The sequence below is a fragment of the Pseudorca crassidens genome, chromosome 3 (assembly GCF_039906515.1).
Source record: "Pseudorca crassidens isolate mPseCra1 chromosome 3, mPseCra1.hap1, whole genome shotgun sequence".
NCBI classification, from domain to species: Eukaryota; Metazoa; Chordata; class Mammalia; order Artiodactyla; family Delphinidae; genus Pseudorca; species Pseudorca crassidens.
Window position 1 is genome coordinate 57,772,204 of NC_090298.1, and position 24,991 is coordinate 57,797,194.

At 45.2% G+C, this 24,991-nt stretch overlaps 1 protein-coding gene across 3 annotated transcripts in view; it reads right to left on the bottom strand.

The window, feature by feature from the left end:
* Positions 1 to 14,080: 14,080 nt before the first annotated feature.
* The window catches only part of FOXD1 (forkhead box D1), a 42,552-nt gene continuing 31,641 nt past the window's right edge, over positions 14,081 to 24,991 (bottom strand). For all 3 annotated transcript variants that reach the window (XM_067730977.1, XM_067730976.1, XM_067730975.1), the window contains one exon: positions 14,081 to 18,842. In XM_067730977.1, coding sequence (XP_067587078.1) covers positions 14,916 to 16,334 — 1,419 coding nt within the window. In that variant the 5' untranslated portion in view covers positions 16,335 to 18,842 and the 3' untranslated portion in view covers positions 14,081 to 14,915. The remainder of the gene's footprint in view (positions 18,843 to 24,991) is intronic.

Here is a 24,991-nt window from a genome sequence, read left to right on the forward strand (position 1 = left end):
CAAATTGTTTTATGTTCCAAGAAATTTTCAGCATTGGGGCTATCAATAGAAAATACTATTTAAAATGATGAGTCTTTTAAGCATTGCCTATAAAATACCCATTGCAAGGACAGGGCTAAATTCATTGCCATTATTAATTATGAGAAATCAACCAGTGAAAGTTGTTGTCATTGGCTGAGACTTCTATTAATGAGACACCGACTAAAGGATCTCTTACTTGTTTTTAATTTTTTATTGTGAAATAATTATAGACTCAGAAGAAGTTGCAAAAATAGTACATAGAGTTCCATGTACCCTTCACTCAGCTTCCTCCAATGGTGACATGTCATATAACTAACTGCAGTACAATATCAAAACCGAGAAATTGACATTGTCTAACACCGTTAAGTAGCTTATAGGTTACAAGAGGTCTTACTCAATCTTCACCATTTTTTACGTGCATTTGTGTGTGTGTGTAGTTCTATGCAATTTTATCCCTTCTATAGATTCATGTAACCACCACAACAATCAAGGCATAGGACTCTTTCATCACTACAAAGGAACTCCCTCCTGCTACCCTTTTATATATGAACCCCTTCCACCCTTTCCCTGTCCCATGGCAACCACCAATCTGTTTCCATCTCTGTAGTTTTGTCATTTCAAGAATGTTATATAGAATCATTCAGTATGTAACCTTTCGAGGTTTACTTTTTTCACTAAGCATAACGCATTTGAGATCCAGTTTTTTGTCTCACCAATAGTTTACTCCTTTTTTATTGCTGAGTGGTATTCCATTGTATGAATATTCCAGAGTTCCACCCCTTGAAGGACATGTGGGTTATCTGTTTTCTTTTTGTCTCTTGCTATTACAACTAAGGCTGCTATGGACACTTATGTACAGATTTTTCTGTGAACAAAAATTTTCATTTTTCTGGGATAGATGCCCTGGAGTATAGTTGCTGGGCTGTATGATAGGCGCATATTTAATTTTGTAAGTAACTGACAAACTATTTTCCAGAGTAACTATACCATTTTACATTCACACCAGTAATGTATGAGAGATCCAGTTTCTCTGCATCCTCACCAGCAATCGGTATTATTGCTCTTTTTAATGTTCAATATTCTAATAGGTATGTAGTTTCTTTTGCTTATTTTCAGAAATTACTGATTCAGTTTATATGACTGGTACTGTGATAGTTCATTAGAGATGACTTTTTGTCTTCACAGTGTTTTCCTGAGTATGAACTCCATGGCTTCTTTTATATTTATGTTAATTTTTTAGATTTAAAGATTATAAAAAGATGTGTTCTCTACTTCAACTTTACCAATATCGAGTAATAAGCAATCAGAACCTCACTTCAGTCTCTTCTACCCAGTCTCATAATTTCTCCCATGGCACAAACATGCCCATGGCTAAAAATGCTCTCCTTCCTGGGGAAAACATTCCTACTGGCTGCATTCTCTTGTTTTTTGGAAGGGAAGGAGCACTAATGACGGGCTGCACTGGTTGTCTCTGGTTGGTCACCCACAGCATGAATTCATGAGAGACCAGGCTTTGGGGCTGCATGGCTGGGGATCCTGGGGGACAGCAGGACCATTGTAATTCTGCAGGTTTGCTGTGCTTCTTTCATTTCTAGGGAACAGCTTTCTGTGTTCAAAGTTAACTGGCCTCTATGATGACTCAGAGATGAGACAAAGTGTAGACGGCTAGGTTACTTGCAAAATGAACACTTTACTTTCAAACAAAATTCAAAGTGCACTTGACAGGCTGTTGCACTAAGTACTTGCATGTCTGAGATAAAACAAACTGGATGCAATTTATGTTCCCCCTCAAGTTCATGCCATTCTTTGTGAAGAGGCCCAAAGTACTTCCTACTGCTAAAACGGTGAGTAGGAAATAGAATCCAGTGACAAAAGCGGCTTGTGGCTTCTGCTTTCTTTATATTTACCCACAATTGCATCTTGAAAATGATGTAACTAACAGTTATTGCAGGTAAAACATTTCATCATATTTGTTTACTTACATACTTGTAATCATAAAATTACCTCTGCTGGTGGATAATGATGTATTTTGGAGGGGGGGTGGAATTGGGGTGTTGTTTGTTTTTAATTTAATGTTGTTTGTTTTTAATTTCAGAGTAAGTTAAAGCTTTCCAGTGTCTGTCTGCCCTTCTTGACCTATATGAATTGACTTAGAACTTAAATTGTCTTATAAATAGGAGTTTGAGCAGATGAATCTCAAAAACATACTGATGAGTAAAAGAAGCCAAACAAAAGAATATATACACACTGTATAATTCCATTTATCTGAAATTTAACAACATTTAAAAATAATCTATGGTGATAGAAATGAGAATAGTGGCTGAGGGTGGGGTGGTATTGGCTGGAAAGGCGCATGGAGAGATTTTCTGGGGTGTTTAAAATGTTCAGTAACTTGATCTAAGTAGTAGTTGCAAGTTGTATGCTTAGGAGTTGAGCACTTTAGTTGTTGTTATTTAATTAAAATTTGTCAGCAACTGAAATGAAAAAATAAGGTTTGATTATTAAAAATCACAGACAATCGATTTTGGTTTCTCACTTCAAAATTCCCAGGAATTTTAAATTTTGCAAATTGTAATTTTCCCCAGCGCAAGTGAACCACTGTGCTTGTCTCTTTTCCTCTTCTCTGCCCCTCCCAGCTTCTTAATAGTTAGATTTATGTTGCAATGTCATACATATTGTAACTGTTAAAATATTGTGAAGCAGGGTGAGGAAGCAATAAAAATCTATTAAGATCAGTTTAGGCCTTTAAAAATTCCATGATTCCTTTCACTCACATGACATCCTTCATTCCTTTTTTTGAAGTTTGGATCCAAGGAATTTTGCATGCTGTGGGTTGACATTTAGTTAATAGCATATTTTGCTGAGGTTCCATTTTCTAAATTAACAAGATCAAGAACAGTGACCTGATGATATTTCTTTGTACATCTGGCACTTTTCCAAAAAGGAGGATTAGAGAAAAGAAAGATAGAGAGAGAGAGAGGGAGGAAGGAAGGAAAAAGAAAAGAGGAAATCAAACTTTCTCAATCCCCTTTATTCTAGGGCAAAATGTGTTTCAAATTTTTGTAAAAATATCAGATATCACCCTCCCACCAAGAAAATGAACAAATAACCCCACACATATACACAAAATCTGTAGTTGAAATGTGTCTGCTATTTCTCATTTCTATCACTTGTTTCCCTAATACCTTGTGTCTTGGTACCTTCCTACTAAGCCATGAAAAAGATAAAATCTACATAGATCTACATATAAACCCCGGGGATAGAATCTACAGCTTAAGAAATTGAGCCAAGTCAAGTTCAGCTTCCTAAGGCATATCTGGGGATGGGTTAAGAAGGAAGGAAGAAGGCTGAAGTGTATAGTAAGAATCTGTCTAGGCACATAGTAGGTGCTCAACACACATTTCTTAAAAAGAAAAGGCTGGTGACAAAAAGTACAGATTACTTATGCAAGTGAAGAACTCCTACAGCAAAGTGTGCGGCTAAGATAGTATAGTCGATAGGGAGGGCACCTGAGACTCCCATTCCCAGATTCTTGACTTGGAAATTTCATGTTTAAAAAGTGGGGTAGGGAGTAAGCCCAAGCTATACTTAGACAGTGTGAGAAATACCGAGGAAACACATTCAGAGGAAAATCTGGAGCGTGCCGAATGCTGAAGTGTGCTTTCCGTCCGAGACATTAAGAGGGAACAAGAAGCCTTTTCCACTAGGCTGCCCCCAACTTCTCTGCTTCGCTGCGCGTCCTAACACAGTTGGCTGGGCCTTCAGCCTAGGAAGACTGAAGGGGCTAGGGATGCGCGGGAAAGGCGGGCCAGCAACAGGTGGGGAGGTGGCGGACTTCTGTCTCCGGGAAGGAAATCGGCTGCGCTGAAAGGGCGGAAAGCAGTAGCGCGCAGGACTTGTGTCTGCGGGGTTCTGGCGTTCTCAAAATCGCCCCGGGCTCCTCTAATTAGAGAAGGGATGCAGGGTGGCATTAGTTCCCAAACGTTTTAATCGAGCCTCTTTTCAATGGCCAGGGATAAATGTTGCCACTGTTACTCTGTGCTGAATGAGTCGCAAAGACCCCCGCCCGGCCCCCAGCGTGGCCATTCAGGCCCCTTTTCACAACCTCTAAGCGTTTCAGTCCCTGGGCCTAACGACACCGCAGAGCGCTCCTAATTAGTCTAATTAGAAAGGTGGAATGATAGACGGAAAGAAGACAAAGTTGGGTTAAGAAGATGCTCAATGCTTCCAACTTCGGTTGGGTTGCCGCTTTTATTCTCTCTAGAAAGAAAAGGCCGAAAAGAAGGAGGCTGGAGCAGGAGCCAACCCGCCCGCGCCGCGAAGTCTCGGCTCCCGCCGGATTCGCGGGCTGGGCGGTCGCTGACCCCGCGCTTCCCTTGAACAGACGGGGCCGGCAGCGGGCACCTCCGGCTTCTCCAGGGGGAGTTTCCGGGCCTCGGGACGAGCAGCCTTCGCGGAGAGGGGCTGGAAGGAAGGGCCGCAGAAGAGCGGCGCACGGCCTCCAGCCCCGGCCCGCCGCCTCTCCACTCCTCCGCGCCCCGCGGCCGCCCCTGCCTCTCCCGGAAAACCGTCCAGAGGCGCGGCCTGGGCAGCGCGGCAGGCGGGCCCCGGGGAGGGAGAGTAGGGGGGTCGCGACCGGAAGGACAGTGCGGGGCCTCCGCGTCCCGCCGCGCCACGTGGACGCTCCCGGTGCCCTCCCGCCCCGGGCCTTGCGTGCTGTCGGCGCTGCGCCTCGTCCCAATAAAGCCGAAACCCCAAGAAGGAAATAACTATTGTTTGCGGATGAGGCTTAATTGCGTGCGCCTGTTGGGAATGTGCGTGCGAGGTTCCTTCGCCCTTCTCCACGGGCAGGCCCCTCACCGGCGCCGCCGCCCCTCGGGGTCCCAAGCGCGTCCCGCGGCCGCGCGCTCCCGGTCGTCCGGCGCGGATCGACCCGGCTCCGCGCATTCCTGCGCTCGCCGCGGCCCGCGGGAGGCGGGGAGGGGAGCAGCGCGGGTGGCTTCAAGAACGCTGAACCTTTAATTGGGCCATAAATCAGTCAGGGGAGTGCGGTGGAGTTTGTGCAGGTGTAAAAACAGAGGGGAAAGCCCGGGCTGAGCAGCCAAAGCGCCCGGGCAGGTCAGAACCTCCAGCAAACTAACATCTTGATAAGTCCGCTGACAACAAAATAAACAGTGGAGAGGGCCAGGGGAGGCGGGGAGCGCGGTCGCCCGCGGCCCGCTCGCAGCAGCACAGCGGCCGTCTTCTGGGAGACGGCAGGCCTCTCCTGGTTTTTTGTTTGGGGCTTCTTTTCGGGTGAGGGGGGTGGTTAGGGAGGAAGGAGAATCTAAATTATCTCCCTTTTCGCCCTCTCGCTTTCAGCCTCGCATCCTGGTGGACAGAGGGCCCCAGGAGTATCAGACGGTGAAGGGTTAGGAAGTGCGCGCTGCCTCGCCTTCCCCTGCCAAGTCCGGGTGCCCGGGCTGTCGGCAATCAAGGGGGCCGGTCGTTGCGCGTCGGACGCACCGCCCTCGGCGAGCCGCGACGGGTCCCTGGGCCCCCTCCCAGACGCGGCGCCACCAAGAGACAAACCACCCGCTCCCGCTTCATTTCAGGGACTGACGTTGGGAAAACACTGCTGCGCCCCTGGCCGAAGGAAGTAACAAACCAAGTAGACAGGGAGATCCAAAATTAATTCGGTGCACTGCTCGGGAGCAAAACCCTGTCAAAACCCTATGGAGACGTTGGCACAAGCGGCAAACGGATTCACATACAAAGGAAAACAATACAAGTCTCGTTAGATCATTTTTCTGGACATTGTTTAAGGTATGAAAGGGACCAAATCGTTTCAAAATGTTGCCAGTAAAAATTATCCTATGTGGAATGCAACTAATCCTTTTAGGTTCCTGTCAACTGTTTCCACAAAAGGAATCCAATTTTTCAAATCAAAGATCCAAAAGTCTTTGGGGAGAGATTTATTACATGCCAGAGCTTTAGTTACAGAATAGAGTTACAATAACAACTCGCACCCACCAACTCCCTAAAATGAGGGATCCCGTCCCACATAATTCTAATGACGTGTGGGGGATGGTTTGCTTGAGTCCTGCTAAGTATGCAGATGGGGGGGTATGGGGGGGAGGGGGAGGGGGAAAAGAGGAGGAAGGCAAAGAAATATTAAATTCCTTAAATAGAAAAACAGAACACAGCGCCTCAGCATTCTATTTTTGTCCTCTGTACCCCTGGTTCCTTTTGAAGAAGAAAACAAGACCCAAACTTGGTGACCTGCCCTAAGTTCCTTGGCGATAACTTAAAGGTGAGATTAATGCTTGAGTACCAAAAAACTCTTCCAAACCCTGACTTCTCTGAGTTTGCATATCAATGTGTCTACAATTTTTGCAAGTGGAAAATAGTTTAAAATTATAAAAGAGTACAAGAAAAATATTTTTTCTTTATTTAAAAAATTTTTAAATTTATTTTAAAGTTTTTCTTTGATTTGTAATAAAATGTTTAAGAACAGGAAAAAAGTGTCCTAGGGCTTTTCACTGTGCCTCTGTATTTGACTCTTTCACAAACCCATATGAACGTAAACTCATTCCTTGTAGGTCACAGTCTCAGTTCACAGTAGTCTGAGCATTTTTTTTTTTTTTTTAGTCTGAGCATTTTTTGATGGGCCTGATCACAAACCATTCTCCCCCGCCTTTTCAGTTCTTCACCGAAGAAGAACTGGTGGCTAGGGATAAGACTGATAGGTGAACTCTTAGTAGAAAGCCTTAAAAACTTGAGAGGAAACTCAAATTCCTAGTTCTCTGCGTGGAGGAGTTTCGCACTGAATTACGTCCATACCACATACGCCCCTATAGCTGTTTTAAGCACTTTGTGAGAAAACTGCCACACTAGAAAGATATTTTCAAGAAGCAACTTCAGTTTAGTTTACAGACGATCGGGATTTTTTTTTAATGGTTCTGTTAAATGGGGAAACGAAAAAATTATCTTCCTAGTCTTCCCTCCACCCCATTGTTTCCTACTGAAATGGCTTGTTCCTCTGGTTGTGCGAGTATATGTTTCTGTTATCAGAGGCAGCGTGGTGGTGGGAATTCTTTCATTTGTTCCCTACATTTAAATTGGGACTAAAGGGATTTGCAATGTAGCAGGTGCTCAATAAATACTGAAGACTAATCCCACTTTTCAAAGCTTAGAGGTTAAAGAGATGATCAGTAGATAAATAACTAGAGAAAAGAAATAGAACAAGAGACTAGAAGAGTGGATTTAAAACACCACTGGTTTGTTTATTTTAGAAGGGAAGAGAAAGTTATCTGTCCAGATACACATCTGGCTGAGGTAAGAGAAAACACAGTGCCACTTCTTTTCTTCTCATTATTTCCAGAAAGGGTTAAATAACAACTTATTTCATAGATAGGGTGGGAATGTTGAAGAAAAATGAGTCTTACAGGAGACCAAAATTTTCTCTTATCTAATTTAAGGATTTGGGTATACTCCAACGGTTAGAAGTTTTTCTTTTTATTTCCTTGTAAGAATAAGGATGTGGGAAAGAAGCCACAAAGGAATCATCATTCCATGCATGTGTATAGGTTTTATGTTTTCCAAAGTATTTTCACATAAATTGGCTTATTGATTCTCGAAACCCATCACCACATTTGCCAAAAGTATAAATGAGTGTGAAAACTGATCTAATATTTTTATTTTTAACTGAGTCTTATTTCTTCTGTTGCAGGCTTTGGAGGGTTTTTGTTGTTGTTTTTTGGTTTGTGATTTTTCCCCCTCTTCCCAGTCAATCATTTAACAGAATATAATCTTGTCACAGTCATTTTCATATATATGAAACTGCATAAAAATAATAAAAAATAGAAATAGAAAACGAAGTTATCTTTCATTCATTATAATCCTTCATTATTGACTTGTCAGAAAATGTATCATATCCTTTTATTGCTGAAAATATCTGCCTTTTAGTTATATTAAAGGGAATTCCTAAGCAAGTGTTCAAAGAAGCTTCTGCTTTCTGCCATGATTATCTGCCCCCCCTTTCTTTGCCAGTCTTTTATTGATCAGAGTTGTAATTAAGAGAGAATTCGTAGTTTGTTTCTGTCTCCCTCTCGGACAGACAGACCCAGGCAAGGCCCATGGCCTCAGATCCATCCTCTCCCACCCAGGCCTGCCTGATCCTCTCTTGGTGCTGGGGGACTCACTGGACCTACGGATGCATTACATAGAGTTGCATTCCGCCTAACGGACTAGATAGATTCTCCTTAACGGTAGCATGCTTTGTACAGGGAAACATCCTATCTTGAAAAAGAGTCACTCTCACTTTAAGATTAGAAAAATATCCTTCCAGACCTTCTTCTAATTTCAAATTCAGAATTAGAATATTCCAGGTTCTCTAAATAAAGCTTCTGATTTTAATAGACTGTGTTTCTTCCTGAAGTGGGGTTTTGTTGTTTTTTACAGCCTAGAATTTAGAAGAAAAGAGTTTTTAAAAACACTTTCTCTAGAAAATCAGTGTTACCTTACATTAAGCACTGTCTCTTGAAAAAAATCACCGCCTACACTTTCCTTTGTGGTCTGCAGCTCACAATTAGGTGCGATCCCCGCATTGACTCCAGCCTGGATGTCCTCATAAGGGACAAGTAGTGGCTCCTGCGCCTGCCCGAGGAAGCTGGGCTTCAGTGAGGCTTCTGGTGGCGACTGGCAAGGATGGGCTGTTCACATCAAGGGAGAGATGTGATTCCAGCAGGTGGTCTGGGATGCCCGCACCACCATCATCAACGCATTTTAGGGAGATCTGTGGCCCGGCAGTTTGGAGCTCCAGGAGGGGCCACCCCTCAGGAGGCTCCGGTGCAGTGCCTTAACCGTGTAGGGGCTAAAAGAACGCACTCAAGGCACATCATACGCAGCTGTTCAAAGTAAACTCTTCGAGAGTGGGGGGAGGGCACAGTCTCGGGAAAATAATTTGCTTTCTCATTAAATGTTAAATCAGTTTATCTGACCCTTACATACTCTTCCCATTTCCACATGAGAAGGATGTGATCCTAAGTCTGGTTATAAAGACCTACTTAGCATCTTAGCAAAACGTTCTGCCAGTTTGGCAGATTCTGAGCATTAAAAATCAGTGAGAGAAGCCGAGGAAACGGACAAATATTACAGAGGTGAAAAGGTAAGCCGTGTGTGTGTGTGTGTGTGTGTGTGTGTGTGTGTGTGTGTGTGTGTGTGTGTGATGTTTTAAAGAAGATTGCTGATGCAAAAAAAAAGAAAAAAAGAAAAAGTGATATTAGGAGAGTGTCATGTAGAACTAGGTGAAAAAAGCTGATATATCTGAAATAATTAGCTATCAATTCCAAATGCATCCAAAACAGGGGCTGCGTATCTCTGGGAAGCCCTGAGTGGAAGTGGCAAGGGGGAGAATCTAGCGAAAACACCGAAAAAGCATACAAGAAATAAATGACTCTTCTACACAGTGACCTCTAAGGCAATCACCCTACCACAGTGGGCATTTAATCAATCACAATGATGGTAACACAGTGGCGGCGTGATGTAATGGCAACAAAATGGGATTTAAATGCTGACATCCCAGTAGCTGTGACCTTGGGCAAGTCACTTCGTATCTTTTGAGCCTTGATATCTTTATTTGTAAAGTGGGGTCAATAACAATTATTGTCCTCACTATTTCACAATGTGGTTGAGAGAAGTATTAGTGAAAATCCTTTTGAAAAGTTAATGTGTGCTGAGGGTGGTGACTGGAATAGACAGGAAAGGGGTTCTTGGGTACTGGTAACATCTGCTTCTTGAGCTGAAGCTGGTTACACAGGTGTGCTCACTTTGTGAAAAGTGGTTGAGATTTGTGCATTTTTCTGTATGTATATTATAATTCCCTGAAAGGTTCACTTTTAAAAGGTAGAGTAACTCAAAACAGTTTTTAAAGTTAGGATGATAATGCTAAGGACAAGAAAAATTATAAATATGACGCTTACAGTCTTTATCCTCACTTTTCTTCCTAGCCACCTTATCACACTTGGAGACTCCGGACTCTAAACAGGGGCTCGATGATAAGAATCAGCTGTTTTCTGTGTGTGTTTTTTGCTTGTTACTGAACAGTAGTTTCCTGGTAAAGGAAGCAGGAGGAATGAACCAGGAAGTTTCCTGCATGCCAGAGGGGTCAACAATAAAAAGAAGGGAGCCCAAGCTGTTCACATCAAGGGAAAGATGTGATTAGAGAGATGTGACATGCAAAGAAATTATCTGAAAAGTGAATTCAGTTGGCAAAGTATAAGCCCCAAAGAGCCCTGAGCAGCTGGTCATGATCAGATTCTCCATCTTTCTGTCAAATGTAATTGTATCCGAGTTGGCAGGGTATTTATTGCTAAAGTCGAAGGGCCAGATTTTACACTAAACATATTTACACATTTACATTCGTGGCCCTATAAACACTCCACGTTTCACTGGCCATGACATCAAACACATTTACCAACAAAAAGCATATGCCTAATTACAAAATCATAGGGGAGAAGGGAGGCGAGTGGCAGCTGATGGGCAATGAGCGTGCATGCCTGCGTGTGTATATGTGTGACCCAGCTGCAACACCAGGAAACCAGTAGAGACAAGAATGGATACTGACAATGCCGGGCCCACTTCACTTGTCCTCTGCTCCCCAGGCCTATCTGGTTCAGTTCTAAAGAGGGAAGGGGACCCCTGGCATTCCAATTAGTCCCAGGGCTACCCTCCCTTGGAGAAGCCCAGAGAGACCAGGGTCCTTCCTGGGCAGATTTCTGATTTGGATTGAGTTTGATGCTGATATGACCTTTAATTTGCCCCTAAATGACTTTTCTCAGTCAGTTATAAAGACAGGTGTGAGCAAAATGTGTAGCCAGCAGAGAATTTCTAAACTAAAATTAGAGTTCTTAATTCCTAGCTCTGGGTAGTAACATCAGATCCCTGCCCATCAATAGCAGTTGTAATAACACTGTTAGCTGCTCCAAGCTTGGTCCTCAGTCAAGCAAGGAAATCAGAGCCACCAGAGCCAGAGAGAGAAAAACAAAACAGGCACAGCCACTGGCCTCAGACAGCCTTTAATAAATGGCACAGGCTGGTATTCCATCAAAATAATCACCTCCCCCAGCTCTCTCAGAGGCCAGGCTAGAGGAAGAAATGGTGGGTTAAAAACAAACAAAACTGTGAAGGGCAGAAACCTTCCCCCCAAAGAGATGCTTACTACATTCACTGTAAGAAGTCTGATAACAAATACACCCCAAATTCCAATTCCATCAGCAGAAAGTTAACGCAGGAATGGGCCACTGAGTAGGGGACAGGGAAGCGGAGATGTGCAAACAAGATGCCTTAGTGAGTAAAAAATGGGGAAAGTCCTCACGATTTTTTTCCTTTGCCTCCTCAGTTTCTTTTTCTTTTCTTTTTTAAGAGGAAGGGAAGTAAGTGCCTCTTAAATAAATTCACGGGATGGGGATGGAGAGGAAACACGTTGTTGAGCAGAAGCGCTAGCTTCTTATTTTAAAGAAATAAAATAATTACCCAATAGAGAAGAAAGAAACCAACCAAGAAATGATCTAAGGTCATGACACCATGTGTGGTACAAGGAGCAATTCAATCCATAAGGGCTTCATTACCCCCGCAATAGATAACATTTGGCTAAATCTAGCTGCAGATTAAATCTCCACAGCACAACACAGCCCTGAATGGAGAGGCTCCTTTTTGTGTGGTCCTTCTTCGGGAGCTGCCTGAACCATTAGCCCCAATATATCCCTCTCCCTATTAACTGCAATTCCCTCCCAACTGCGCTTCGGTCATTTGTCTCCAGGCTCTACGGGGGCGTTTGATGAGCAAAGAAACAAGGAGAAGGGGAGAAAAGCGTCGGGTTAATGAGTTGTAGCAAATCCACACTTTGTAGTCGGGAGGAGGAGAGCTGGTGGCCAATGTTTGTCCAACTGGTTTATTTTTCAAGACCCAGCCTATTGAGGAAGGCTTGTTGAAGCAGGCTTCGTCCTTACAAACACACAAACATCCTTCTGTTTGCCTTCAAAGAAAAGGGGACCGGAGCTGGATTTGCATGCGAATGAGGAGCCCCGGGAGGAGACGTCCTTGCCCATCAAAGGCCGCGGTAGCTGGCGTCCGGGCGGTCTTTGTTCCAGCACCTGCTCGCCCCGCGGCCTGACGGGGCGCGCCCCGCTCTCCTGGCTCACCGGGTCCACGGCCCACGGCTCACTCCTCGCCTGCCCCGCGGCCCTCGCTTAGCGGCCCACGGCCCACCCCTCACTTGCCCCACGGCCTTCGCTTTCTCATTTGTCGTCCGCCCGTCGGCCAGGCCCACGGAGCCAGCAAAGAAGATGGTGGAACCCCAAACCCTGAGGGTGGAGGAGCTGAACTCTCAGGACGCAAAACTCGAGACTGAGGCAGGCAGGTCTGCTTTACCTTTTCTCAGGAATCAGGGCTCACGATGCTCTTGCGGGGGAAGCTCCGGGTCCAGGACCGAGGTCAGCGCTGGATCGCCCAGGCCTTCTTGCCATTCTCTTAAAAGCACTGACAACCTGGGGGTGAAGCCCGTCCCCGCACTTTTTTAAAGATGCAGGAATCTTGGACAGAGAGAGGGATTAGCCGGGATTCCCAGGTTTCAGGACATCCAAGCATCATGCAAATAATAATAATAATACACACGGTTTTGTTCTTTCGCTCTCTCTTCCTAATTACTTTCAGACATACATTTCAGATTTATGCGTTACAGAAGGCTGCAAGGCCCGTCAGCAGTGCTTGTGCGGTTTGGGCTTGGCCTGCTAACGTCTGTTCACCCAGGGCGCCAGTGGCATCTGGACGTTCTGGGTTCCAATGTCTCCTTTCCCTTAGGTGGGCTAGGGTAAGAGTAACTTTGCATATAAGATTTTGTTCTAACGAATTTCAACTTATATCTATATATTTAGTGGTAAATTTGGGGGTGATTGTGTTTACTTTAACCTCTTATTTAACCTCTCCCTAATATCTCATAGGAAAAAAAAAAAAACACAGAACTTAATTTTGAGGCCATGAGAGTCAGTTTTTTTCCTCCCTAAAAAGGGAGGGAAGGACAGGGCATCAAGAATGAACGTCACTGCAAAATACTGGACTATAATGAAGTCTTTGTTAATTTGCTAGGTTAAATCTCCAGCTCTTCAGATATATACCTGTCCAGATATTTTTTAAAAATTAACAGATTTAACCTCTGCAACTCACTGATATTAAGCATTTAAATTACACATTACATATGCGTTGGTTTTATCTGAAGCCCACAACATCGGTAGTAATCAAAACTAGAGTTTCACATTTTTTTCAAAGAACTATAAATTGCCTGCAACAAGTAGTCAGTGAAAGCAAAATCTGAAAAAAGATATCCTAAATCACCCAAATTGTATAAATATAGGTAGTTCACTGAACACCTGATGCAATTTCATGTTTATTCTTTAAAGAGTATGCTATCCAAAAATTAAAGGTTTCCCTTACATACTCTAAGTTTTTCATTTAAACTAGAATTTCAAAGTTAAGTTTGCCTTTTAGGATAAAAACTTCTTTATGCAACTACTGGAATCCTATGTGTCAAAGAAAATAGTTTTAAATACTAGAGCTTTCAAATACAATTCATTTTATCTATGTAAATAATTTCTTATTCATGACTTTAAAGCTATTTAACTAATGATCAGTTCTATTAAATTTTTTCTAATAAATTTTTCATCCAAAAATTCCCTATTTGCTTGTGTTGCTTCCATTATAATATAACCTTATGTTGCAGAGTTTTTACATATATATACAATATTGTGCTCAAAAAAGAGTGGCAGTTAAATGGAGTGAGAAACTCAAAAATAAATTTTAAAGTTCTGTAAAATTATCAGTATCTTAAAGATCTGTGGCTTTTATTTTGAGTAGGCTCAATGCTCTTCAAAATGGAATCAAATAAGATTTGAAATGTATACCAAAGTAACTTTTATTTGTAGTCGTTTAAAAACAATTTCTGATCTCCTGCAATGGTTTTGACTTAGAAAGTATAAATGAAAAATCATGGCATGATGCTTTTGTTAAGTTGTCTTTGAAAATATTATTTTTCTATTTCATAATGGGTTCCTACTTATCTCACAAGGAAACTTTTTTAGCAGAAAAGACAATAAACTAAGAAGGGGATGACTGAAGCCGATTCTTTTTGAGAATTTTCTTTGAAAATTAAGCATTTATTTCTAAAAAAGTGTAAAAATCTTACATTAGAATAGTACAATAATAATTGCCAGTCAAAATTTACAATACTCCTTGCAAAGAATACGCAGTAAGTACAAAATAAAAATTCCTCATGTCTATTATGATACAAAACACAGGTTAAAATAAGAAATCATAATTCTGACTTTTTTCCTTATGTAAACATGTTAATCATTTTTTTCTTTTCATGAAAAAGTACACCAGACAAGTGTTCTCAAATAAAAACTATTGCTTCTCTGGCATTCTTCGGGACTTTTACTATTTTTTGTATTAATCTTCTTTTGAACATTATCGATCCTTTTTTTTTTTTTTTCCTTTTAACGCCTGGACCTGAGAGACTCTAGACCTCAAAAAGGCTTAGGTTTTAAAAATTTTCCCAAAGTCAAGGAAGCCCCTTGTGCCTAGACAGGGCGGATCCCCACCAGCACCCTCTTCCTCCCCGCCCGGGGTTGGGGGGCTGCAGCATAGGGCGACTTTGCATAAATAAGAGGGACCTGCAGAGCAGAAAAGCGCGCCCTAGCAGTTGCCAGACAGTCTCATCTGAGAATCCAAAGCGGTGAAATGGGGGCGCGAGGTCGGGAAGGGCCGCGCCGGGAGGAGGGAACAAAACACAAAACCACCCAGATGAAAAAAGGAGCCGGGATTCCTACCTTCTCTTTCTCAAGCGCGCTAACATAGCGTTATTAACAATTTGAGATCCTAGCAGTAAAGTTCTCGACACTGGACAGGGCAGTCCCTTGGTGCAGAGTCCCCAGGGCGGCGGACGAGGAGACGGAGGAGGCGGCGGCGGCCGCGGCGGCCACGAGGGAACGGGTGAGCGCGGCGGCCGGTCCCACGGCCGCCTGAGCCGCGCAGCCGCCGCCGCCGCCGCCGCCGGACCCGGGCGCGGACGGTGTCCCGGGAGAGGGGGAGGGCGAGGCCTGCACGGCGACGGCGGCCTGCGCGGCGGCGGCGGCAGCGGCGGCGGGGCCCAGGCTGCCCCCGATGATGCTCTCGATGGAGAAGGGGGAGCGCGCCAGCGCCGAGGCGCCCGGGCCGCCCGCCTTGGCCGCCGAGGCCTGCAGGGGGCCGGGCAGGGTGGCGCCGAGCGGGTGAGGCCGGTAGCCGAAGGCGGTCCGGGCCAGCTCCGCGGCCGCGCCGTGAGGCGGCGGCGGCGGCGGGGGCGGCGGGGGCGAGTGCGGGTGGAAGGCGGCTGCGGCGGCGGCGGCCGCGGCGAAGAGGGCCGAGGGCGGCGCGTAGGGCGGCAGCTGCAGGCCGTAGCCGCAGCCGTAGGGGCCGTAGCCGTAAGCGTGCGGGGGCGGCGGGGGCGCCGGCGGGAAGAGCGCGGCGGCGGCGGCTGAGTCCCCAGCGCTCCCCGCGCCCCCCGCGCTGCGCAGCAGCAGCGACTCGGCTGCGGCGGCGGCGTTGGGGGGGAGCAGCGGCTGCCGCTTGAAGCGCTTCCTCCGGCGCAGGAAGCTGCCGTTGTCGAACATGTCGGCGGACTCGGGGTCGAGCGTCCAGTAGTTGCCTTTGCCGGGGTTGCCGGGCTCGCGGGGGATCTTGACGAAGCAGTCGTTGAGCGAGAGGTTGTGGCGGATGCTGTTCTGCCAGGCGGGAAACTTCTCCCGGTAGTAGGGGAAGCGGCCGCTGATGAACTCGCAGATCTCGCTCAGCGTCAGCCGTTTCTTGGGGCTCTGCAGGATGGCCATGGTGATGAGCGCGATGTACGAGTAGGGCGGCTTCACCAGGGGGTTCTTGACGCCGCCGCCCGCGCTCACGCCGCCGCCCCCGCCGCCGCCCGCACCCGCGCTGCCGCCGCAGCCGGTCCCGGCCCCTGCCACCGGGGCTGGGCCCGGGGGCGCCGGCGAGCCCCCTGTCCGCGGGGCCAGCAGGATGTCATCGTCGTCGTCCTCCTCCTCCAGGTCCTCTAGCTCGTCTTCCCCGGCGTACGAGCGCCGCCGTCGCCGCCGCTGCGCGGGGACAGCCAGCCGGGACACGCCACCGCCGCCCTCGTCGTCGTCCTCCTCTTCCTCGTCGTCTTCGTCCTCGCCCTCCCCCACCACGTCGATGTCTGTCTCCTCGGCGAGGCCGGAGGCATCGGACATCTCCGTGCTCAGGGTCATAGCTGTGGCGCGGCGGCGGCGAGGTGGCCCATAGGGGCGCCGGGCTCCGGGCTCCCGCCGCGCCCCAGCCCAGGTCCCGGGCGGCTGGCCTGGCCTGGGGGCGCCACAATGGGGGGCGCCGCCGCTGCTCGGGCTGCGCAGCGGTGCCCGAGGCTTGCGCTGCGACTTTGTAACTCCTGCGCCGCCGCGGTAGCCCCAAAACCTCCGCGCTTGTTTGGCTCCGCGCGCACCCCGCCCGAGCGGGGGGCTTTATCTTCCTCCCTCGCAGCGGTCCTCGCCGGCTCAGTCGAGGAGGGGTGCTGGGGCTCCCGCGCGAGCAAGTCAGAGCGTCGGGCGCCCGGGAGGATGCGGGACGGTTGAGAGTCTAGGGACAGAGATCGGCGAGGAGAGGGCTGAGTCCAGGAGAGGGCGGACCTTTCCTCTGCTTATAGCAGAAGGAGGCCTGTCACATGGTGTGCACGTCAGAGCGCTACCGAGGCAAGGGAAAGGAAGCCTAGGAAAGCAGCCCCGCTCGGGAGAGAAAGTTCACCCAGAGGAGGGAGCAGCAACTGAGAAGAGGGGGGAGGAGATAGGACCCCACCATTCGTTACCAAAGGGGCTGAGACCTGAAGTACGCGCAGGCCCGCGGTGGTCTGACCAAGGGACGATGCAAGAGTTAAGAGTTCCCAGTCTCCTCTTCAATTAGCCCTCAACCCAAACCTCAGCAGCACTCCCGGGACGCGACGGTTTGACCACTCGATGGCCTATCGGAGCCGTCCAGCCAGGAGATAACCACCCCGTCGTCTGAGGTGGTCCCCAGGGAACGGCCCTGAGGTCTGCTGCGTTGTTCCATATCCCCCAGATAGGGCGAGCGGCTCCCCACCGAATCTGATGAGAAACCCCCCAGTTTAAGCACAGTAATAATTGTTTATTGACCTTTTAACCTGTCCCCTTCGGTTCTTCTCCAAAGACGCTTGTTTTCCACCATCTGTTAATAAAAATGCTGTTAAGCTGGCGTTTTAGTCACTTATCTGCAACTGAATGCCCTAGAAACTTGACAGCTAAACTAAGCTGCTCTAATGAGAGGATCTGACAAATTTCATGGAAATAAAGAAAGTAACCATTGAATGCAGAGAAGGAATAGAAATTTTTAGTGAAAACCCAAATACACACCAGAAAAATGCATCTAGGAACGACTTTTAAAAGTTTTCATAATGGGGTAAGGGATTCTATAGTTATCAATAAGAGGAACGTTCTAATCAACACTCCACAGTAATCTCGAAATAAATTACTAAACGTGTACACATATCTCTACTCAGCCAGGCTTAATAATAGAAACTACAATGATAAAGACTTTCACATCAGCTTTAGAAAAAAAAATTTTTTTAATCCACTAAATATTTCCAATAGGTACTGGTGAGAAGAAACGAAATAATTTTTTAAAAGAAGATTCAAGTTCTGTTCAGCCCAATTTTCCTTTTCAGGTGACAAGGTAGTGGAAATATTTCAAATACGATGGTATTTTAAGTACACCTATCTTTGTCACCAGCTGATTTTATTTTGGCTAGTGGGAAAATCCTAATAGTTTGTGGAATTCATACATAGCCATACCTTTTGGACTTTTGCATTTCCTAAAACACTTTTATTTCAAAGTGGGGACCTTGCCTCAAAATTTTAGCTTCCTGATTAAAATGATCACTTGACAAGAACTGAGGATCAAAAATCAATGGCTTTATGTAGGAACAATCATCAGCTGCCCTTGTGTATATCATATTATGGATCAAGCAGTTTTCACGTTTCCAAACGTTTCATTACTCCCCTTATCAATTACAGAGGCTCAAAAATACACTGTTACCCCACCTACGACTTATTTTTAAGTCAAGTTTTTGTTGCTCAGGACAGCTATCAACCAGTGATAGTTACAAATGACCCATAAAGTCCATCATAGATCTTTGGAAGATGTATGAGAACGTCTCAAAGTCCTAAATAATTTTTCATTGACTCTCGTTTGATACATGGCTGAACCATCTAATTATTGTAATGGGCTCAGCATTAACCTGAGCCAACATTAATCAGCACTATTAATCAGGCATTACATTGCTTTGTTGATGTAGCCAGGAGTCCTTACCAAGGAGTTCACTCTTACATTTGAAAGTTTAAGTTTTATAAGTACTCAGTCGTTATCTAAATAAACACCATGATTTTCGCTGCACTGAGGGTTGGTGTGTGGCGAAGTGTTCAAAGCTGAAACAGGAAGAATTTGTTCGCAGACCGTTAGTTACTTTAGATGATCAGTTACAGCCGTCGTTCCGTTCTGCTACCACCTCCGTGGACTTGTCTGACCAAGGAGGGCGGGGAGATTAACTTTGCAGTTCCGTGTGTAAACTTGCCCGAAGGTCCTTCCCCAAAGGGTTAAGAGCTCATCCCTGAAAACCTTTGAAAAAACGTGACAAGTTATCTTCTGGCCACTCCGGTGAAAGTGTTAGGATTTACTGGAGGTTAGAGCGGAATTTCAATCCAGGAGAAGCGCTGCAAGGATAGAGAGCGTTAACGGAGATTTGGGTGAGCTTTACTAAAGCCTCGTGTTTGTGCACGCCACTTGTTTTGTTTGCTTTAGTTAAGCTACACGTTTGTATGCCACCTTTAGCTCCGCGCTCGTGAAATTCCCCAGCGCGGAAACCCAAGCGTTTCTTCTCCCGCGCGTCCCCCTTTCGCCTTCCTTGTCCCCTACCCGCGGGCCTTCCGTCCTAATGGGCTCCCAGCTCTCGGCCTCGGCTGGGAAATCTCCACTCCCACCCCTCAAGCTGGTACAAGATCAAGAAACTTTTCCTTGTCGCGGGCGGGGGCCGTCGCGGCGACCCCCCTCCGGCGCACCCAGCTCGCGCGGACGCGGAAAGCGGCGGGGCTCTTGCGGGCCGGGCGGTGCCCTCATGGGGGAGGCCTGCCTCCTGGCGGCGGCGCGGAGCTGGCCCGGGGCTGGCCCCGAGCCGGCCCCGAGCCGGAACGCGGGAGGCAGCGGGAGTTTTACGAGTGTGCCAGGTGGGCTCCCGGGCTTCCCTCCCCCTGGGCTTTGGGCGGCAAGGCTTTTTCTTTCTCGAGGCCCCACGTCGCCTTCTCTGCGGCAACTGGAGGCGTGACCCTGGACTGCAGGTTTCGGATATTTTCCCCTGGCGGTTTGGGCGCTCCAGAAGGCGTTCCGAAATTATCGGGGATAAGGCGGCGCAGGGGCAGAGGAGGCGGCTGAAGCCTCGAGAGGCACCGCTTCAGCCCTTTGCCCTCGGGCCCCGGACCGCGAGCTCCACAAGGTCCAGGGACTTCCTTCGGTGGGCGAAGGCTGGCAGACTTGGGGGCGTAAGCTCCCGGGCGGGAAACTGGACTACTCTCTCCGGCCCCTAGAGCATCCCAGGCGTTTACCCATGAACGTGAACATGAACGCGTTTCCAAATTACGCGGACATTTGGGGCTCTCTCTCCAAGAGTCTTTCCACTCGCCTGTATTGAGATACTACTTTGTGCCAGGCATTCTGGTTTTTGGAGAGCGTAACAATAAAAGAGTTCCTGGTGTGACTAATGTCTCATGGGGAAGCCAGGTAAACAGATTATTATGCCTACTGAGAAGTGCTTTCTGAGTACCCCAGCCTAAAGTGGGCTATGCCTCGGGGTCCCTGCCTGTCTTTGGCTCTGTTCTTTCATCCTGCGCTGCCCTTCTTGTGGCTGTATGCGTCTTCTCTTGTTTTTTTAAACGCAAGCGCCTGGAGACCAAAAAGGGCTCTATTCGTTGCTTTTTGTTTTTCGGTGTGTGCGTGTTCACATATGCGTCGCATATAACTTGCCATTTTAAGTGCAGGGTTCAGAGGCGTTAAGTACATTCACCTTGGTGCAACTACTGCCACTATCCATTTCCAGAACTCTCACATCATCCCAGACTGAAACGGTTTAAAGAATAACTCCCATTCCACACACACCCCCCCACAGACACACACACACACACACACACACACACACACACACTGACACACCCGCCAGCAGCTTGGCAACCACTATTCTACTTCCTGTCTCTATGAAATTGACTATTCTAGCTACCTACCTCATATAAATGGAAGCATACAATATTTGTCCTTTGTGTCCGGCTTATTTCACTTAACATAATGTCTACAAGGTTCATCCATGTTGTAGCATGTATCAGAATTTCATTCCTCAGGCTGAATAATAGTCTGTTGTATATTATGTATACCACATATTGGTTATTCATTCATCCATCAGTGGACATTTGGGTTGTTTCCTCCTTTTCTATTTATTTTTGAATTTCCACTTACCTAGCTCTTTGTAACACTCTGCATGCACCAGGCACTCAATAAAGATGTGTCTGTTAGTTTTCCTACACCTTTTTCATTCCAGAAATCCTCAAAGGATCCCCATTGTTTTTTGCTGTGCCCTTCTGGATTTGTCACCTTAACTTGCTCACAATTTTGAGACTTTCAGACTGAGACTCTGCCTCAGACTCTTCAGTTTAAAAAAAAGTAGAAGTTAAGACTCTGCCAGAATTAGTTCCTGGTAAAATTAGTTACACACACACACACACATGCACACTTTTTACATCCTTTTTACTTTTTATGCCTTCTTACCTGTCCTAAATCCTTGAGGGCCCAAGATGATTTTTAAATGTTTCTCTGGCTGTCCAGGCCCTCCACTTCACCATTCTCCTGTGGTGTAATATTACCTGCCATGAATGTTGGTTCACACGTGCCACTAAGCTAATTCCAAGGTACAACAACCAGTCAGGTGGGTACCTCATGTGATGGCTGAGGAAGCAAAGCAGGCTCTTGAGAGTTGCCGCTGGCCGTTATGGAGGCAGCAATGGCAGAGCAGAACTTTCCAGCATCATGTCCCAGTTCTAGCGGCCTCTCCCTACACAGGACTCCATGAGCCAGCCTCTTTCCACCCCCCTCCCCCCACCCAATCTACTTCTTCAGGACCAGTTAGGTAGTCTGAAAATAAGTTCAGGGCAAGGTATTACTGGCTGACAGTGGTTGGCACCTCTCCCAAGAGTCGATGCATTTTAACCCAGGAATTCTGTTGATAAAACGCCATAATCCAGTTTCAAATGGTGCATCTTCAGGCAGTGTAGTTGGGAGGTGAGATTCCTTTGTGAAGAAGATATGTTAGTGGTCTCCCGGGTCTTACTAGGCAGTCTATGCTTGCACAACAGCTCCTTAAACAAGCATTTCGTGGCCTGAGCAGGATTCAGAAATCCTCAAGAATTCAGAATGTCAGCAAAGGTCTAAATCTGTGTTTTATAACAGTAAAATTATTTACACTGACTCAGGAATTTTCATTACTGCAGTTCAGCTGGACTAGCCCTCCTGCCCCAACACACACCAACACAGACTTATTCAACTCTGGGTCTCAGTGGTTTGCAGTGACACACATTTAAATTTTGCACCCCCAAATCAAAAGTTCAAAAGATATTTTTATCGTGAATTTAATTGCAAAATATACACAACTCCATTCCAGAAAGAACTCCTCCATTTGGAAGTCATCTTCAATACAAGACCCTCAAGAGTCCGTGTGTGTGGTGCTGTAATCATCTAGTGTTTATTTACACTGTTTAATAAATTAATTTCCTGGAAATGTATATAGTACTTTAAATTCTAATATAAGAATTTAAAAATAATATTACCACATCTAGAAAGAGCACATATAATAATAATAATAATATTAGCACATCTAGAATTATTTTTTATTTGTAGTTCATCCAGGGGCTGTCTGTGAAGAGAAATCTCTCTGCTTGGGAAGAATGGGGCTCTCTAAAGGGATTCTAGGGGTGCAGCTATCTACAGGACACACTGAAAATGAAAAGAAGTCTTACAAGACCATGAGAAAGCCTTGTCTTGAATTGAATTTTTTTTGTGTGCTTAAAATGTATACAGTGACCAGCCTCCTCCCTCCCTCCTTCTCTCTCTCTCTCTCTCTCTCTCTCTCTCTCTCTGTCTCACACACACACACACACACACACACACACACTCACTCACTCTTTTTAGCCTGATGTTCAGGCTTAAACCAAGGCTGAACTACATGCTCTACATATGCAAACACACCAAAAGCTCGATGTCTGCCCTCAGGGGCAACCCTGCACCTGACACCATGGTCTGACATCAAGCTGTGGGAGGTGAGTAGAGACAGGGGGAGGTTTGTTGCAGTCAAGTACAAACATACTCAGAAAGCACTTTAGATGTCTTCCACTAGAGGCACATGTGAGTGAATCTCCTTTGCTAGAAAGCTTTGGTTGGCAGCCTTCCAGAGCAGAAAAAAACTGAGAAAGGTGCTAAACCCAAAATTTACAGAAGAGTAAATGCAAATAATGATCAATAGTTTTTTTTAAAAAAAGATATGCAAATTAGAAAATGATGAAATGCCATTTTCCTCTATCAAATTAGCAAATGCATGAGGGTGATGGGTGTGATTGTAGGAACTCAATCATATGCTGCCTTTGTAAAGTGTAAAGTGGTGCAAACCTTCTAGCAGACAATTTGGCAATACAAAGCTTGGATCTCAAGTGCCATTTTCTTTGATTCATTTATTCTAGGATCCTATTCTAAGGAAACAACCAGAAATGTGAACAAAGATTTACGTACAAAAATATTTGTTGCAGTGCTTTTTTTTAAAGGGAAAAAATTGGAAACATTTTAAATGCCCAGGAGTTAAATATATTACTATATATCCTTAAGGTGGAATGTTTTATAATCATTAAAGATTAAGTCTGTGAACTATTTTAATAACTTGACAAAACTTCAAGATTAATGGTAAAAGTCCAGAGAGAAAATTATATGTAATACTTTATCAATTATTTAATATACTATACATGTAAATTGTATGACTGGAAGGAAACACACTAAAATGTCAACTGGTTATTTCCAGGAAGTGAGATTATGGGTGGTATTTATTTCATTATGTATATTGTACTTTTCTATATTTTTTCCCCAAATTTCTCACAATGAGCAATTTCCAAATTGCTGAGTTCAGACACCTGAAGAGCACACTTAGTGTGAAAGAAAGACTACAAACTGAACGGGTTATATAATCTGAAGCATGATTATTGGAACAGACACCAAAAATTTAAAGTAAGCATGATAAACATCTTAAGGAGGAAAGGAAACTTATTAGTAACATTAAGCAAGAAAAATAATTTTTTAAAACCCTAGTGGAAACACTGAGTATGAAGAATGTAATAGACGAAATAAAGAACAAATCAATGGAATAAATAGCAGAATGGGTACACCTGAAGAATGGATTGAATTTGAAGATCAATTTGAGGAAGTTTCCCAAAAGCAGCTGGAAAGGACAAAATTCTGGCTCATGAAATCAACTTAGTGAGTTGTAGTCAGCATTGACAGAGAATAGAATCAGATGGGATGGGATGGGATGGGATGGGATGATGGGATGGGAGGAGATGGAATAGAGGAGAGTAGAATAAAAAATAGCACCGAATGACACATAAAAATGCTAAGAATAATTTGTGAAACTTTTACTTCAGTTATTTTTATATTTTTTAATGTATGTGCGTGTACTGAGTTGCCATGTAAAATGAAATGTCAGTGCGGGTCACAGTAAAAAAATGTTAGACAGCTACTGTTTTTTAAAAAATATATTTATGCCATGATCTTGCTATTCTTTTCTACCTTCTCTGGAATTCTGCTCATAAATTATCCTTTTTTTCTCTTAATGCTCATCTCAGTTTACAAACATGTTCCAAACTCTTGTATCTAAAAATAAAAACATGCAAAAATGTTCTTCTATCCTGAATATGCCAATGCAAGCTAGTGCCCCCCTCTCCCCTTCCATTCATCACCTAATTTTTCAAAAGGCTGGTTTGTCCACATTGCTTCCAACGTCATCTCTTGCCCACCTCTTAGACCCTCACAGTGTCATTCCAACTCTGAATACCACTGCTATATTAATCAATGTGCCATGGAAAAGTATGGCCATGCACATTTAGGAAAAGCTGAGTTAAATGAAGAAAGCAGTTGCCTTTACTGCAGCACTTAGGAGTTTTTACGTATAAAGTGCATTGTGATTCTTCTTCCAGAGGCATATAGATGCAGTGTAATATTTTCCAAGTTTATTTTACTATGGAACACAAGTTTGGGAAATGGAGCTCACTGAAATAACATGATAAAGAGTTAACAATGATTTTCTAATGGCCCAGAGTAAGGATCCCTCTCATTCATTTACTTAACAAATATTTATTGTCTACCATGGGGCAGGTACTGTTCTAGGCACATGGGATATATAAGTAAACAAATGGACAAAGATCTCTGCCCTAAGGAGTTTTATGTATTTAGCAGGAGAGAGACAGACCTTAAGAAATAAACAAAATGAATATATTAATTAATAGATTACTTATATAGTATGTTAGAAGGTAATAGATACTGTGAGGGAAAATTGTAGAAGGGGTAAGAGGGTTGGGAATGGTGGCGGTACAGTATGGAAGAAACAGGTAGGTTAGTTTTCAATAATGACCAAAGACTGGGATAATGATACAGCTGGATGTCTGGGGGAGGAGAAATCAAAGCAGAAGGAATAGTTAGGGCAAAGGCCCTAAGGCAGTGAAATGGAGCAGGACCTTATGGTCCTTCCCCCACCCGCCATGTCCTCAGCCTGCCTTTTTTCTGTGGAAAA